This window comes from Lichenostomus cassidix, chromosome 3 (genome assembly GCF_008360975.1).
Source record: "Lichenostomus cassidix isolate B80296 chromosome 3, HeHo_3.0, whole genome shotgun sequence".
NCBI classification, from domain to species: domain Eukaryota; kingdom Metazoa; phylum Chordata; class Aves; order Passeriformes; family Meliphagidae; genus Lichenostomus; species Lichenostomus cassidix.
In genome coordinates this window covers 83,921,314-83,937,873 of record NC_139483.1, presented here as the reverse complement: position 1 = coordinate 83,937,873, position 16,560 = coordinate 83,921,314, and the positions used below count along the sequence as shown (strand labels likewise).

The 16,560-nt window shown below is 38.4% G+C and overlaps 1 protein-coding gene across 9 annotated transcripts in view; it reads left to right on the top strand.

The window, feature by feature from the left end:
* Positions 1 to 16,560, top strand: part of COL19A1 (collagen type XIX alpha 1 chain) — a 168,176-nt gene that overhangs the window by 81,151 nt on the left and 70,465 nt on the right. For 7 of the 9 annotated variants that reach the window (XM_085056550.1, XM_085056547.1, XM_085056548.1 and 4 more), the window contains 2 exons: positions 3,947 to 4,000; positions 4,688 to 4,723. The exons of the other annotated variants lie outside the window; for them this stretch is intronic. In XM_085056550.1, coding sequence (XP_084912676.1) covers positions 3,947 to 4,000; positions 4,688 to 4,723 — 90 coding nt within the window. The remainder of the gene's footprint in view (positions 1 to 3,946; positions 4,001 to 4,687; positions 4,724 to 16,560) is intronic. 9 annotated transcript variants of the gene reach the window in all.

Here is a 16,560-nt window from a genome sequence, read left to right as displayed (position 1 = left end):
AGCATTTGGCTCCTTCAAGGAACTGCTGGAGTCCTCTGGTTGAGGTCCAGCTAATCTTTGTACTGTTTTCATTGAGAAGAGTACCTGGTAGTGCATTTTACCTGTTTTATCTGGTTTTCATTTATTCCACCAGAAGAAATAACATTGTCACCCCCTCCAAACAAAACCACTGCCTCTAATTTAATCTTTCCCCCATTGACCCAAATTTTTCTGACTTCACACCCTTTCTGATAGTTGTCATATACTTGTTCCAGTAATTTATGTGTCGGTTGGAAATTGTGTTAGTTACCAGTCTTAATTTTTATACATATATATGTATATATAGATATATATATAACATTTCTCATTTCTGCTATTTCCAGTGTTGTTATCTTGTTACCTTAGAATTAACCTTACACATACATATTCTAATGCTTGGTTTATATGTTGCCTTCCATAGAGGAACCCTAATGTAAGTTTATTGTGACCTGTAAAAAGCCCTAGCTCTAGTCCTTTTAGAGGAGAAAATGCATCAGCTGAAGACTGTTCATGAACTCACAAATGTATATTATTATATTGGTTCCAAAAAGCTAGAATTATACTGGGATAGAATTCAATAATTAATTTACTCTCTGTTATGAGAGCTGCTGGAATTTTTAATCTGTTCTTGAATTTCTGGCAAATATGGTAACAGACTCCTTAGATCAATAGAAATTTGTTTGTTTTCAAAACTGACCTTGTTCTCCTAAAACATTGCAGAAAATGAGCTTTTCTAACTAAAGGCTTGCTCTAAAATAATCCAAATTATATCTGTTTAGATAACTACCATTCATTTTACTGAAGCATCCTGTTCTGGTCTCCCCAGAGACAGGATACCCCACTGTACTCTGCTCAGAGAGACTACAAATTTGACTTGGCACAGGAATTCTTACAGCATTTCAGAAACAGTGACCAGCAGCTAAACCTCTCAGCAGCATCAAAAGGGTGACTGTAGGGAAGAATAAGCATGGTGCAATCCCAAATGTGTTTTTTGCAAGCATTCACTGTGTCTGGAAATTATTAGGATTATAATATTTTTAAATGCATTTTTAATGTATAGGAGATCCAGAAATACTTGTAATGGGCCTATAACACTGGGTCCTTAAAAATCCTCCTTCAAACACTCTAAGGTTTCTTGTAAAACATGTAGTTTCCCCTTGTCCTTTTTATTTGAGGTCAATCGCTGTGGTCATCGTCTCTGCAGTAGCTGTCAGACTGCTTACCTTACTGAGGTGCTCTTGCAGGAACACTACTAAAAGCTTTAAACACAGCAATTAGGAAAAAGTAAGGTTCATAGTTTGAAAGTGCATGGCTCAGGCTCAGTATCTTTCATCTGCAGTTGCCTTTTCTATTCAGTAGAGACACACAGATATATGTCACCATCTGTGAGCTGCAGATTTTTTTTTTAGTCTTTCTTCTGTAAACATGGAGCCTAAGAACTAATTCTTAAACTCATAACTATTGTTCAGCTGCTGGTTTGCTAGTACTGATTTTGAACCAAATCCATACAGTTTGCATACCTGAAAATCTCTTAAAATGGCTTTAAGAATATGGATTGGTAGTGTTTTATGCAGTCTTTCAGAAGGAGGTGGAAAGTAAAATGCAGCAAATGGAGACAATATTAAAGCTATGTCATAAATATGCAGATTGTAAAAAGAAAGCAATTTTTTGGCTTGGTTTTTGAATCCATCTGCCTATTACATTTTTTAAGTTCAAACAGCAAAACTACTTCTGATTTAACTATTACATATTTGGCAAGCTTAATAAAGAACAAATCAAAGCTAAATCAGGGGTATTTACAACAACCACAAATTTAATCCAAAGTGGGTACTTAAATGCTCATATAGTTCTAAATGATGTTCCTTCCAGATGGTGAATTAATGTAATTTTAGCAGGAAGTGAAGTTGCACAAATACGCAGTATTTAGAACACTCACTGATTTCATGTTTCTGTACCCACCAAGGCACAGATGTTAGTTACCATTTTCGTGCCAGTTGTCTGTATCTTCCTAATAATTGCAAACTGAGGAAGAGAGTTTGCAAGGACAAAGGGGGATTTGGGAAGAACTTTAGTTGGCAAACCCTAATTCAGATGTAAATGAATATTTTCTATCCTTGACCTATTTAACCTCCAGAATAATAATGATGGTGGCCTACTTGTGGAGTGTCTCATTATGATTCAATCCTGTATTGCCTACATTGCTGCCATTTCATTTCTGAGTACAATCTTTGAACTTGTAGAGGTGTCTCTGACTTTCAATATACACAGTCTCCCGTGCCATTGATGCAGTGATCAAAAGGAGGACACAAGACAAATCTCTTGGTTTAAACAAAAATGAATTCCTGGTAGGTTTGTCCAGCGTGAGAATTAAGTTCATTCATTGCTATAGAATGGCTTGAATTTTCTGGGCATATTTTGAAACCCCTCATTTTTCCATTTCTTTTGCAGCAAGGGGAAGGCAACAAAGATTGTGTGTTGGGTACTAAAGCTTTTTTACTGGGGGTTTTTGGGTGCTTCTGGTGAGAATTTCTTAGTGGAAGAGTTCTATAAGAGATATAGGGTAGATTCAGACTAGGTGTAAGTAGGAAATACTTCACAATGAAAATGGTGAACACTGGAAAAGGTTTCTCAGAGAGGTTGTAGATGCCTCAGCCCTGGAAACATTCAAGATTGGGTTGAATAGACCTCTGAGGAACCTGATCCAGTTGACAATGTGCCTGTTCACCACAGGGGAGGTTGAATCAATGATCTGTAAAGTCACTTCCAACCCAAACCACTCTGATCCTGCAAGCTTGAAATTGCTATGTATGTAATGTGTAAGGCTAGTCAGTACTTTTGCTGCTCCAGCTGGAGGAAGTAGTAAAGAAGGAGGTATGAAGGCATTATTTCTCCAATTGTCTTTTTTAACACTGGTGAAAATGTAAGTGTTGGAAGATGTGCAGCAGCTCTGAGCTGTACCTTCCTGGAGCTCACCAGTTCAGCACTGCTACTTGAAATATAGATTCTGCAGTTCCTTGGCCACCTCTGCCTCTTTCCCAATTTTATCAGTGTCCAAGTGAATGTACTAGCACTCTGCCTAGTATTCTGCTTTGTCTTTGATGGCTGTGCAAGACACCAACCTACTGGGACTGCGAAGGTGTTGTGTCGCGGTCCGGGAGGGTGGCACAGGCCGGCTCCCCCCCGGACCGGGTCTCTGGTTCTTGTAAATCCCACCGGATCCGGGGCGGGCGGCCCCCGAGGCTCTGCGGCATGGCGGCAGTCTTCCAACCACGTCAATTCAAGCAGGAATATAGGAGACTAGGAAAGAACTGGACTGCATCTCTGTTCTACTAGGGATGTTTATTTGGGGTAACGGGGGAAAGGGTCACAGGGAAGGAGAAGGGGGAAGGGAGACAAGGCAGGTAGGGGATGCTAGCAGCCCAGAGATGCTAAGACCACGAGGTAATCCAGGCTCTGCCTTTTAAGGGGAAGGAGAGGGGGCAGGGGCTGGCTCTCTCTGAGCCAGTCCTAGGAGGACAAAGGGAAGATGGGCAGGAGGGTACACACCAATAGGTTTTGATGTACAGCAGAGCATATTTCAAAATGAACCAATGGTATACAGAGCAGAGGGACAAAGGAGCACATGGAATCGTAAAACCCACGTTGCTACACGAAGGAACTTCGTGTTTCTACTTGCTACTTACCATAACAGGGCACAATAAAGTAGATTGGCTTTGTATGTCTTATTATGTGTTGAAGACACATGTGGTCTTCGATAGATGTTTTTCTGTTCACAAAATAATGAAAATAAAGAATTTTGAGATGGTACTAATGATGTGATAGAATCTTAAAGCTTATTTATTTAGTATGTACTAATTCACAGTGCTACAGGATTTTGTCCAATATTTTTCACAGATGACAACAAATACGCATTTCTTTTCTTACCCAGGGACTAAAAGGTGACCCTGGTAGTCCTGGTATGGCCGGTCCAAAAGGAGAAAAGGTACCTTTTTTAATCTGTTAAGTTGTATGTACGTGTGAGTGTGCATTATATTCTTCAATTTTGAGCGCATTGCCATTACTACATGTGGCAAACACCCACTGCTGCCATTTGTGCAGCTTAAGGGTTGAAGAATATGAGTACAGGCTAACTGTAAACACAAAAGACAAGTACCCTTCATCACAACGAATTTTAAAAGGAGTTCTGAGCAGGAGCCTAAATTTGGTGCTCTGAATTGCTCTCTGGGTACGTTAATTTGCTCCAATGAACTAAACCTGAAGGTCTCAGGTGTGATTTGTACCTCAGTGACCTAATTCTGTTAATATTTACACAGTCAGATGTCTTTACATATGTGAGCTGTCACACTGACTTCAGCAGCCACCTTATGCATGTAAGCTGCAGCTTGTAACTTGACACATGGAAATGTGTTTTGAAGGATTGCTTTTTTTAAGCTGTGATTCATTTATGCAGAGGCCTGGCTTTTTTTTTCCTTTTAACCTGTGATGAACTGTGTATATCTATGCCATTACAAGAGAAGAATACCACTTTACTTGGATATTTTCATAATCAACGTTTGATAATTATACTGAAATTACTTCTGCTGTGCTGCATATTCTCTAAAAGGTCTAGAGGTTACTTATTTATAACTGAAGAGATTTTTTGATTTATTTCCTCTCCTGTTTTAACTAGGGAGATGTAGGACCTCCAGGACCAGCTGCCTTGAGTGTGAGTACATGTAAAACAAAATCAGCCAAAAGAAAATCCCTAAGAAATGCTCCATTTTTTTTTTCACTTATTTGCAATGTAAATACTTCCACTAATAAACCTAAAAGTCAAGTCCTTTTCTTCAGAGTGCCTCTACATTTTCTGTATGACTCATGAAGGGAATTCTGTAAATATAAAAAAAGTAAGCAGGTTTGAAACATTTTTTTTCCCACCAAATGCTAACAGGGATTTATTGTTTATTCTGTGTATAAATAGTATAGGCTTGTTAAACTGGAAGAATTCCGTTGTTGTTTTTAGGGAAAACATTTTTCACTAAAAGTTTGCAAAAGTGATCAATGCTTTTAGGATATTGTATCAGTCTGTGTCACTAGTTTGGTCATGAATTCATTTATTCACTTTCACATGATTTACTGAAAATATAAAAAAGAAGGTATGAGGTCAGACATGATGATTAGCTGTGTTTTAAGTATCAAGCAAAGACCTCTTAAGTGTGGATTCAACAGGTTTTTTCTGAGGTTCTGGTACACCAGAAAATAGAGCTGACTCATGTATTGTATTCTGGCTAGATAGTGCTGTATAGATGGTGGAACATGTTCTTAATTTCCTTGAAATGATTCTGGCCCCAAGAGCAGATGTATAAAGCCTGAAGAAAAGTGTCCCCAGAACTCTCCAGGGCATGTCCTGTTTGCTTCATCAAAGTAATAAATCCTGCCTGTATTCTAATGATTTTGCTCATGAGCTAAGATGAAAAGCCCTCCCATTCAGAGCAGTCTATTTGGAAAAAAAACAAAACAGTTCAAAATGGTGCAAAAGAGTGTGGTAAAAATTGGGGAAAAAAAAAGGACAAAAGCTTCCAAATTCCCAGGCTGTAGTTTCACAACGTGAGTAACTCTTCCCCCAGACTCGGTGTAATGAGCCACATCTCCACTATTCATATTACCCATGTAATCCTAAATAAACTTCAAAGGAACTGTCATTAATAGTGTAAATGATTGTATATCGTCTTTTCCCTCTCTTAATTTCTAAGATCTGTAGCAGCAAGGATCTTCATTAGATCTTACAAACGTTGAAGGATAAAACCAGAGACCTATACAATGAAGACAAATTCTACTCTTAAGGTGTCAAAATTAAGTTGCTATCTTTTAGAGTGCTTTTTTTTGAATTATGAAATCTAATATCCTGTATCTTGATTTCCTGGGAAGAAGTTAGTATTGTGTCCCAAGATCAGTGACTCTTTGCAGCAGTTCTTGTCTTGCTAGAGGTAAAGGGGTCCATTTATGTCCTTTAGTTCTTGAACATACAAGCTGTGTGTTGGAAAAATTAATATATTATCAAAATACTGTTATTAACCAGCAATAGAATTTTTACAGTAATAGATGCATTGGAATATGTCTTGCTTTAGACAGATTCTTACAGGCCTTGAAGGCATCAATGAAGTACAAATAAGACGTGTCTGAATACAATATAGGAAAAAATCCCTGAGAATATCTATTTTGTGTGTGCTATAAGACCATAGAACAGTCTTTTTGAGCATTTTTTTATGTAAATGATGGAAAAATTAGTACATCTGTTCTGATGGAAATACCTGGGTATGTTAGATCTCTTTTTATAAAGTGTTCATTGTCTTAAGTTGCAGTTGTGGACACTTAGCTTTCCTGGGAATCATACTCAGAGGTCAGTAGTATGATATAAAGAATCACAGAATAAGCTGAGTTGGAAGGCACCCACAAGGATCATTAAGTCCAACTCCCTACCCTGCACAGCGCCATCTCCAAGAGTCACACCATGTGCCTGAGAGTGTTGTCCAAAAGCTTTTTGAACTCTTTCAGGCTTGGTGCTGTGACCACTTCCCTGGGGAGCCTGTTCCAGTGCCCAACCACCCTCTGAGTGGAGAATTTTCCTCTAATATCCAACCTAAAGTTCCCCTGACACAATGTCAGGCCATTCCCTTGGGTCCTGTCCCTGGTCACCACAGAGAAGAGATCAGTGTTTGCCCCTCCTCTTCCCCTCTTGAGGAAGTTGTAACTGCAATGAGGTCTCCCTTCAGTCTCCTCTTCTCCAGCCTGAACAGACCAAGTGGCATCAACTGCTCCTCCCTCAGCTGCTCTTCCCCTCAAGGTCCCTCACCATCTTCATTGCCCTCCTTTGGACACTCTCTAACAGTTTAATATCTTTCTTATGTTGTGGCTCCCAAAACTGCCCCCAGCACTGGAGGTGAGGCTGCCCCAGTGCAGAGCAGAGCAGGACAACCCCTCCCTTGTCCAGCTGGCCATGCTGTGGCTGAAGCCCCCAGGACACAGTTAGCCCTCCTGACTGCCAGGGCATGCTGCTGAATCAGAAGCGGCTTTCAGATTGACTGAACTTACTCCTCTGTACCTCAAGGGATCCATTTCATAAAATGGACTGTCAAAGAATTGCATTTCTTTGATTATAGAATGCTGTGCAAATGTTTCAGGTCAGTCAATTCCAGCACAGCAAGATGTCTCTGTGTTGGTACATTCACTGATGGTCGTCTTCACACTTCTTAAAAGAAAAGATTTAAATTTTAGGAAAGCAGACACAGTCTTTAGAGGGATGTTAATAACTGATGTAGACAAGAGTGAGTGTGAATGGGTTTAGTAGTTTGAAGACAGATTACAGCTGTGTGGGAATATACAGCCCAGCAGGAAGGCTTTCTCTCTCTGCCACTGTAAATAATTGTGCATTTCTGTTGGCAAGAGCTAAAAGAAGATGAATGACATGAGTGATGGTGGCTAGGGGAAAATTCAGCTTTCAGAGTGGTTTTATTTGTGTGACTTCTGTGTGGCTGTGACTCCTACAATATATAATCGTGAAAGGAAGATGTAATATCTTGCTGTGAATAAATAGTAGGTCAGATAATATCATGGTTTATGTGTCACTTAATGAGAACTTACTATATCAGAACCATTCATGCTGTTATAGCCAAAATATGACGTGTTTCAGTTATGAATCCTGTTAAAGTTTTAAAATGTTCTGTTCATCTGGGACTCAGCCGTAATGTCATAAATTTATCCTCTGTTTCTAGTAATTTTTTTTTCCCTAATGTAAAAATTATTTATTTTTATCTAAAAGATGAATTACTATGCTGGGGGTCAGGGAGGGAAGAGGAGTGAAAATGATAACACACTGCTAGAACTAAGTTTCAAATATGGCTTTTGGGCAGGGAGGGAATATTAAAAGGGACATGGTTTTGCTCAAACTGTACAACTGGGCCTGGGTCGTCGACCTTCTGCCCCAGTGCAGTTGCATGCTGAGACAGATGGTAAAGGATGGCTTGATACAGAGCTCTACTGCCCTGTGCAGCTTTTCTATTCCTGTGTATATACACAGGAATCATACTTCAGTGGAATTAGCTGAATGAGCTCTATCATATTCTGATTTCTGTATAAACTAGACCATCAGTAGTGCTGTTTAGGGTCAGAACATTCTCCCCACAGCCAGACTTCTACCATGCTTCTGTCCTTAGCACAGGGAGTGTAAAGGTAGCAAAAGACTGAGACTGCTTCACTGCAGCAGCTGGTTGGTCCAGGGAGAGCTGCCTGTAGGTAATCTACAGAAGTATGTAACAGCAAGCAGTGGAAATTCCTGTTGTTTCCTTTTTGTCTGTGCCATTGGTACGTGCAAAAGTCTAAAAGATGTCAGTGACTCTGTGTCTAAAAGTGTTTGTGCAACCCTAACGAGTAGGAAATCCCCGCTGCTCAGAAGCATGGGAAACATGAGAAAATATGGAACAGAATGAAGTGATTGATACTTGGAGGGAAAAAAATGTATTTTTAAGTGTTCAGCTGACAGATATAGCCATTATAGTACGGAATGAGGGAGAATGTATAGCAGAATTTATAGCAGAATTCATGAATACCGAACAGCTGTAACAACCTATTAGGTAGATGAGCATATGCCAACTGAAAAACAGGCAAAATAATATCACTGCTTTTTAAGATGCAAAAATTATTTTATGGGTTTGAAATTGAAATTTCATAGCTCAGAAAGTGTGTCTGAAAAAAAAGTGGAGCTCTGGCTCTTCCCGTTTTATGTGAATTAACAGAAGATTTCACACTGAAATCCTAACCACATGAACACTTAACAAAACTTCTCACTTGCAGCAATAGCAGAGAGTTGAGAAAGAGATGGGATTAGAATTGCATGTGTCTCTGTGCATTTATTTAAGACACGTATGGAAGTCTTGTTAATACAATTTCATCAATCGTGCATGAAGAATTAGAGAAAAGAAACAGCATTTGTAACACAAAATATGCTAAACTCTAAGAAGAAATATATGATAAAGTTTATAGGCTTTACGTAGGATCCTAATGAAATTACCAATACCAATAGTTCCAAGTATATTGGTTTGACTCGGGCATTATTCATGCAAATACATTTTATTGTAAATTTGACATATATATATATGTGTATATTTGAGCCCTTTTATTAAGGATGTAAAGTTTCCCTGTGTTTCTGTAGAGTCAGTTAACACTACCCAAATCCGGATATACTAATTTATTTTTTCTTCTCAGTTATGATGGTAGTTTTATAGGAGTAGTCCAAAGTCATGATTGATTCTAAGCCTTTCTTTATGCTGCCTTTAATTTCTATGCTATATTCTGAATTGCTCTGTAAGTAATAGATCTCTCTCTTCTTTAGTACTTTTCAGGTGTCTTATGAATAAATGCTGGGAATATATTTTGAACTTTTTTCCTTTATTATGTCCACTTTAGGCAGCAATATGTGGGAGATGTTTAAATTTTAAGTTCCCTGATAAATTGTACTGTAGCTGAGGAACCTCCAGAGAGTGAAAAGGAGAGATTGTACTGCTCTGCATGTGGTTTTGTCAAGATGTGGGATTTAGGGCAGAAGATGTGGGATTTAGGGGCAGAAGCTGGGGACTGTGTTCTGCAGGGTCACAGCTGGCTCTGCAGCTTGCCCGCTCTGGTATCCCCAGCTTAAGCCTGTGCGTGCCGTGTCAGAAGAGTGACAGGTGAGGGAAGGTAGCACAGCCATCTCTTGTAAAATATATGATAACTATTCCTCTCGACACTCGATACGCTGCTTTTAGTTCCTGAGGAAAACGAGCGTCCGTCCTTACGTTCCTGCGAACCTATCCCTTTCAGGAGTTATAAAATAGTCATCCAGATGGCACCAAGTGTTTACTCAGAAGCCGAGGCTTAAGTCAGTCACAGACAGAAGTCCCCAGGACTTGCTTAGTAAACAGATATTTGGAATGTTGGCTCCTAGGTCTAGTTAAATCGATCCGAAGGAAGCTGGCGCACAAGTGCCGTGTGGAGGCGGCTGTGGGAGGAAGTTACAGATTCAGGTCTGGGCAAGCTCCACTGTAACTTTTGGCTCTCCCCTTCCTAAACAAACATCAGCAACAGATTGCACAGCTTTCTCCTCAGTTATTCATGTGAAGGTAAAGGAAAGGACACACACTTTCCTATAGTAAGCAACTCAACTAATATTACCCTCGATTTCTTTTCATGTAATGACATAAAGGAAAGCAGTTCTATTTAACTAAAGAAAGTACAGACTGAAAATTACATTTTCATTCTAAATCTCTTCATACACGTAGTTTAAGGAAAATCTGAATTTTATCTATATGAGCTTTTTTAATGGAGTTGTATTTCCTGAAAATACTAAACTGTTCCGTTCTTTTTCATAAAATATAGTAATCTCTAACTCTCACGGTATAACTTACAAATATTCTCTTCTTCAAAAAGCACTTTTTAATTATGGAAGCAGATGCTATTAAGATTACCCCTTTAGTGAGAGAGAAGATGTTTTAGCAGTTACAGTCCAGTTTTTATCTTCTTTATGCAGTAATACTGACACTGAAGGCACCAGTGAAGATTTAAGTGTAAACTTTAGAGCAAATTTGTTTTTTAAAAATTCTTACCCTGATAAATTGGCATGAATGTGATTTATATGTCCTTCATTGGAATAATGATGTGAGAATTATCCTGTATGCAGTAGACATCAATGTAACAAATAATTTTGATTTACTCCTCAGAATTTTAAATGCTACTTTTTTTGCTTAGCAAATAAACCTATGTTTATTAAAAGTACTAGGTTCATGAAGTATAAACTTCTGTGAAATTAACCTTCCTATTTCCCTTTGAAACTTCTGTAGGGAAGTACATTTCCAGTTAACAGAGAGCTACAGAAATGGCCAAACCCGAAGAATAATGACATCAGTGAGGAACATGTTTTCTGTTTGCTCCAGTAATAAATTATCATTAAAATGTAGCTGAGCATGCTTTCTGGCAGACTGAAATACTTCTGATAAATGCTGTCTCCTTTCCCATAGAAGTAGATGGATTGAAAGCAGTTTAGAAAGAAAAGTGGTATAACAGCAAAACAGTATGTTCACTGCAGTAAGTTTAAGAGGCTGAGCATGGTGTACAAATGGTGTACAAATCTTTCCACTTGCTGTCTCAACATACTTCAGTAAGGATGTGAATGAGATCAGGTCATGTTTGGAAACACTTAAGATAGAGGTAGTCTAATTTCCCTCATAAATGGTAGTACAGCAGGAAATTAGTCATCCTTCTGTGATTTTCCTGTGCCACTTTTCCCATTCTGACATTTTGTAACAGGCGTGTCTGCAAGCTCCGTAGGCTTCCGTGTGGGTGGTGATGGACAGTCTTTTGGACAAGAAGAGGAAACTATCGTAATTGTATTTTAAGGTCTCCCCCTTCCTCACCCTCCTGTCTGGGGTTCAAGGTAGGGCAGCAGTACAGTTGCAGCTATTAAACTGCCTTGAAGGTACCTGAGAAACCAACTTTTTGACCATCTTGACTGCAGGGAAGCTGTTCATATTTCCATTCCTCTGCTTGCTGAGTATGATAGTCTGTTTTTACCTGAGAGGAAACCATTCATTTGCTCTCAATATGGTACAAACAGACCAAAGAGGAAAATATTCTCAAAACAGGGCAGAAGCATCACAGATACAATCATAATCTGCAGAGTAGAACTTGTTCTCTACAAGCAACTCCAAATAAGTAGATGTGTTTAAGACCTATTGAACTGCATCTTGTTGTATCCTGTCTGGGATGCTGTGGCATTCTCACTGCAGCCACAGCAGTGCCATCCATTCCACAAGCAGCATTTGGGTGGCTAGGGAGTGCTCTTCAAGTCAGTCAAGCTGCTGTGCTTCACTGTGACCACCCACTGTGCTTCACAGTGACCACCCACTGTGTTATGGCAGGAATTTGAAAATCTGTGGTCTCTTTTTACCTGACTCTTGATTATTGTTATTCTGTGCTGCTGTAGTTCTGGAGTTTACTGAGGGATCATTGAATATGTTATTCAACAGTGTGATGCCATTTCTTTATCTTGATGAGAGTTGTGCTTTAAACAACTACATCAATCCTCTGCAGAGGGAATTTCCCACCAGTTTGCTTTTAAAAATGTTTTAGTGTTGTCGTTGTTTCAGTGAAGCTATGCCTTTCTGTTTATCAAAATAATGTTTTGAAATTGATTGGAAAAATCACATCTCTTATATCTAGGTCATTTTGAAGTAGCAAGTTTTATCATTAAAAAAGCTTGCATATTCAAATGGTTAAAAAATGACCTGTTCTTACATTGCCACAAGGCATTTCTGCATACCTAATTTAGACTTTGTCGCTGTTTAACTCATGTCACTAAATTACATGCATTTTCTCCCTGTCTAATAGTGTTTCTTCTGTAAAAATTGCAGTCATGTGTTTGCTGGAATTCGTAGTCAGGAAAAACTAGATGAGAGTAGCCTGTGTACAGAACACACAAACCAGTCTATAAATGAAATAATTTTTGTGCCTTAATTAGACCTGCTTTATTGCTAATGTTCATATTATATTTAATTTGTGTTGAGAAGGAAACAGATTCCAGCAACACTACCTACGTGTACATAAGGCAGCTGTCTACCCTTCTGCTTCAAAAACCATCAGCTATATTTCAAAGCAACTTTCAGACTACCAAAAATATATGTACTTGTCTGATACTTGCTCTCTTGGCATCAACCATAATCTTCCATGAGAAATAACATGAATAGCAGGCTTAAGTAACCTCACTCTTCCACTTCAGCTAGGATTTTAATTTTTTTTTTTACTTTGTTTGTTTCACCACAGGGTCACAATAAAAACTTTGATTTGGTTTGGTTCTGAGGCAATTACTCTGAGTTATTAAATTTATGAATGATGCCTCCACCATATCTCTGCAGATGCTTGTCATGATGTATCAGATTTTTTAAAATGCTTTTGTACCTCCTGAATCACATGACAGGATTTTAGCCCTTCTACAATAAGCAGTTCCTGATAGCTCCACACTCATACACTTTAAACTAACGGGTTCTGAAACTTAAAACAGCGTAACTGGCTGGACTGTTAGCTGATTTTTCTATCACTTCCCAACATATTTTTCTTCTGTTGTCTCAAGTTAAATAATTCTTATTAGTTTTTATCTTCTGTCACTTGAAAAAATATTAGCTGTTAAAATATTAAAATGTTAATTCCTACAGATATTTTCAATGCAAGTTCTTTTAAAAATTAACTTATTCTACTGTAGCGTTTTTAAACCTGTTGTTTTTCTCCTAGCTTCCCTTAACTAAGGCTTAGACCACGTTTTGATGATACTTGGTTTAAATACTTGTCTGCATGTTCTTCATAGTGTTCTTGCTTTTTCAATTTTATATTCTAACCAGCATCTTTTCTCTTGTCAACACTTCCCTTTATGGTTTACCTCTTGTAAGGGAATTCACAAGTTTCTGCTCTTCATTTTCAAGATTTTGTACAACCCTCTTGTGCCTACCCATGTTTCATCTCTCTTCATAGCCATCCTCACTCACTGTGATCGAGTTTTTAACTATCAGATGCGCTTAAGAACATCTTCAGTTTACTGACTTTTATTTTACCCAAGCTACCTGGTAATGTCTGAGACATTTACACTTCATGTTCCTCAAGCTCCTTCAAGTATATAACTCCAAGGGGCTTGCTTGGTCCATGACAGGAACAGACTTTATAGACTGTATATGTTATTTGAATTCACTACTCCATGAAGTAGGTAGAAGGCTATCACCTTCCAGCCTCATAGGTGGCCTCGCAGAGTCAGGAAAATCCCATGTGTGTTAGGTCACCTCAAAGGATGCATCGTATTTTCCTGACAGCCTGACATCAGGCGAATAGGCTGGTTTTATACCTCACAGTGCCTTGTGCTGTTCTGAGATAGTCTTTTGCTCATTGCCATACCCATGCTCTTGCCAGTTCAAAAGTATTAGAGTGACAGTGACACATGGTGAATGATTTCAACTGCCTTTCAATATCTGAAGGGTACCCATAAGAAAGGTGGGGACAGACTTCAGCTGAGCCTGTTGAGATAAGGCAAGGAATAAAACTGAAGGCAGTATTAAATAGAAGGAAGGTCCATTTAGGTTAGATATAATAATGAAGTTTTTTACAAGGAGAGTGGTAAAACACTGGAACAGGTTGCCCATAGAGCTGGTGGATGCTACATCCCTGGAAACATTCAAGTCCAGGTTGGATGGGCCTCTCAGCAACCTTATCTGGTTGAAGATGTCCCTGCTCATTGCAGGAGGGTTGGACTAAATGACCTTTAAAGGTCCGTTCCAACCCAAGCCATTGTATGGTTCTATGATTTTAATTGCTTTGGAGGTTTTTTTCCTGGGGAGATTGTACATGTAGAATAGATTGCCTTCTGACATAAATGTTTTGAATACAATCCAGAGCATATCCCATGGACCACAGATAGCTATAGATATAGATATGTATATTCAGTCTGTATTCTATCCCTTTATCTGCGGTGGTTGGCTCCTCTGACCAGCTGTGCTATCCATGGTTTGAGAGGGTCAGATCTGATCTTTGATCTCCAAAGGAAGATCTCCAGAAATTAACTAGGAATATGACCTAAGTAGACACTTTAGTCTGCCTTCCTGCAAACACATTTCTATTCATTGCCAAATACTACAGGAGTTCAACGGTAGATGTTTTATGGTAGAAGGTTTCTTTTTGATTTCTCTGGCAGCTTTCTTCTGCAATTATTTTTCCAGGATCTCTTTCAGTGAATGTTGAGCAGAGATATCATTGCTAAGTCATTACTTTAGACAAGTTATTACAGTTTTAGAGCTGTTAGTTAACATGGCCATTGTTGTCCTATCACTTTTTAAACCGAAGATCCCACTGAAGCTGGTGTGAACTTTTACCTCAGTTTCAATATCAGGATGTGGCTCCTTGTACAGGGGAGTCCTCCCTGCCTAGCTACCAATTGTACACAGCTCTCCTCCCTTTCCTTGAAGATAAATCTCCTTATCTAGTTCCTATTTCTTGACAATAATATTGTAGAGAGAAGAAAAAGAATGAAAGTACTCCTTGGATAAAAATGTTGGCTATTAATTATCACTATTGTGCAGTTACATTCTTGTGTAATTCTTGTCCTCTTGGAGCCTTATTGTACAGATATGTGAGGCTCAGTATTTCCTCCCCATAAAACAGACATTGCAGGTTTTCATCTCATTCCTCTGCATAAAGTTGTCACTAAAATGAAAGATTAACAAAACAAAATTCCACCTCTTCCTGAATTCCCAGAATTTTTTTACAGAATTAGAATATTGCTCACAGTTAGACAGAATACTCTACAAGTTCCACGCTGCCTTGATGAGAAAGTTAACAAACTTCACAGAGGTCACATTGACATCGTGCTTTATGGGTTTGTGTATGTATAAGCTATATAACTTGCAGTGTAATTAACTTCCCATTATTTTATTTGTTGGGCACAACATTCTCATGCATATTTTAGTTCCATAAACTTACGGTGAAAGATGGAAATGGTGTGCATCAACTTTGCAAAAGATCCTAAAACTTATTCTCTTCACATTATGAACTGAAATAATAGGAGAAATATCCTATACTGAAATACTGTCTGAGATATATTTTTAGCTTCAGTATTTCAAAGTGGGGAAATTAGAGGAATGTAAAAGCTCTTGAAGCGACTTCATCTTTTTAAAATTGAAGTCAGACTACATACTAATCAACTTAAAACATTACTTGAAGATATATGAGCTAGTAGGTTTGGAATGCCTACTTACTTTCTCAAGTTTATCATGGGAATTAGAGATCATAAAGGAACTTCTTAAATTCATTTCTAAAAATCTGGGTACTTTTAAAAATCATGATTGTCAGGGGGCCTTAGTTCACCCTCATTGGGTCAATAAATATTTGTAACTGATTCTGAATAATGAGTTTGAATTTGACAAAAGATATAACTCAAGCTGAAGCAATACACAAGTCTGAGTAATCTCAAAGATTTTAATACTTTAATATTTCAAATTCTTAAATAAACAAAATGCAAGTTCTTTAATTTTTGACACCCTGTAAGAATATGCAATGTAAAATGCAAGACTTTTTAATTATACAAAGCAGAACTGTTATATAGTCTTTGCTGATTACATCGAAACTGATTTCACATTTCTTGTTGCTATAATGGAAATCAGATTGCTTTCTCAAAGTAATTTTTTTAATTGTTTTCCAAGGTGACTCATGGAGTAAAGAGCGAGTGGGGGGAATGACTGTTCTGAGATGTTATTTGGAGGCTTTATGATTATGTTGTTCATTAATCAGATATAAAATTAAAGCCCCTAAGCATCAGAACTAGTCTGTGATTTGTTCTGTGACTGAAAAAGGCACATCCTTGCACTGAGTTCAGAAGGAAGGCTCACAAGTCAAGGATATATTCAAAGCATTCAAAGTTCCTGTGCCTGGTCAGGAGAGAAAGAGAGAAGAGGCACTAAAATGTTTTGAAAAGCCGAGCCAGCCATGCAGAGGAAGCAGCAC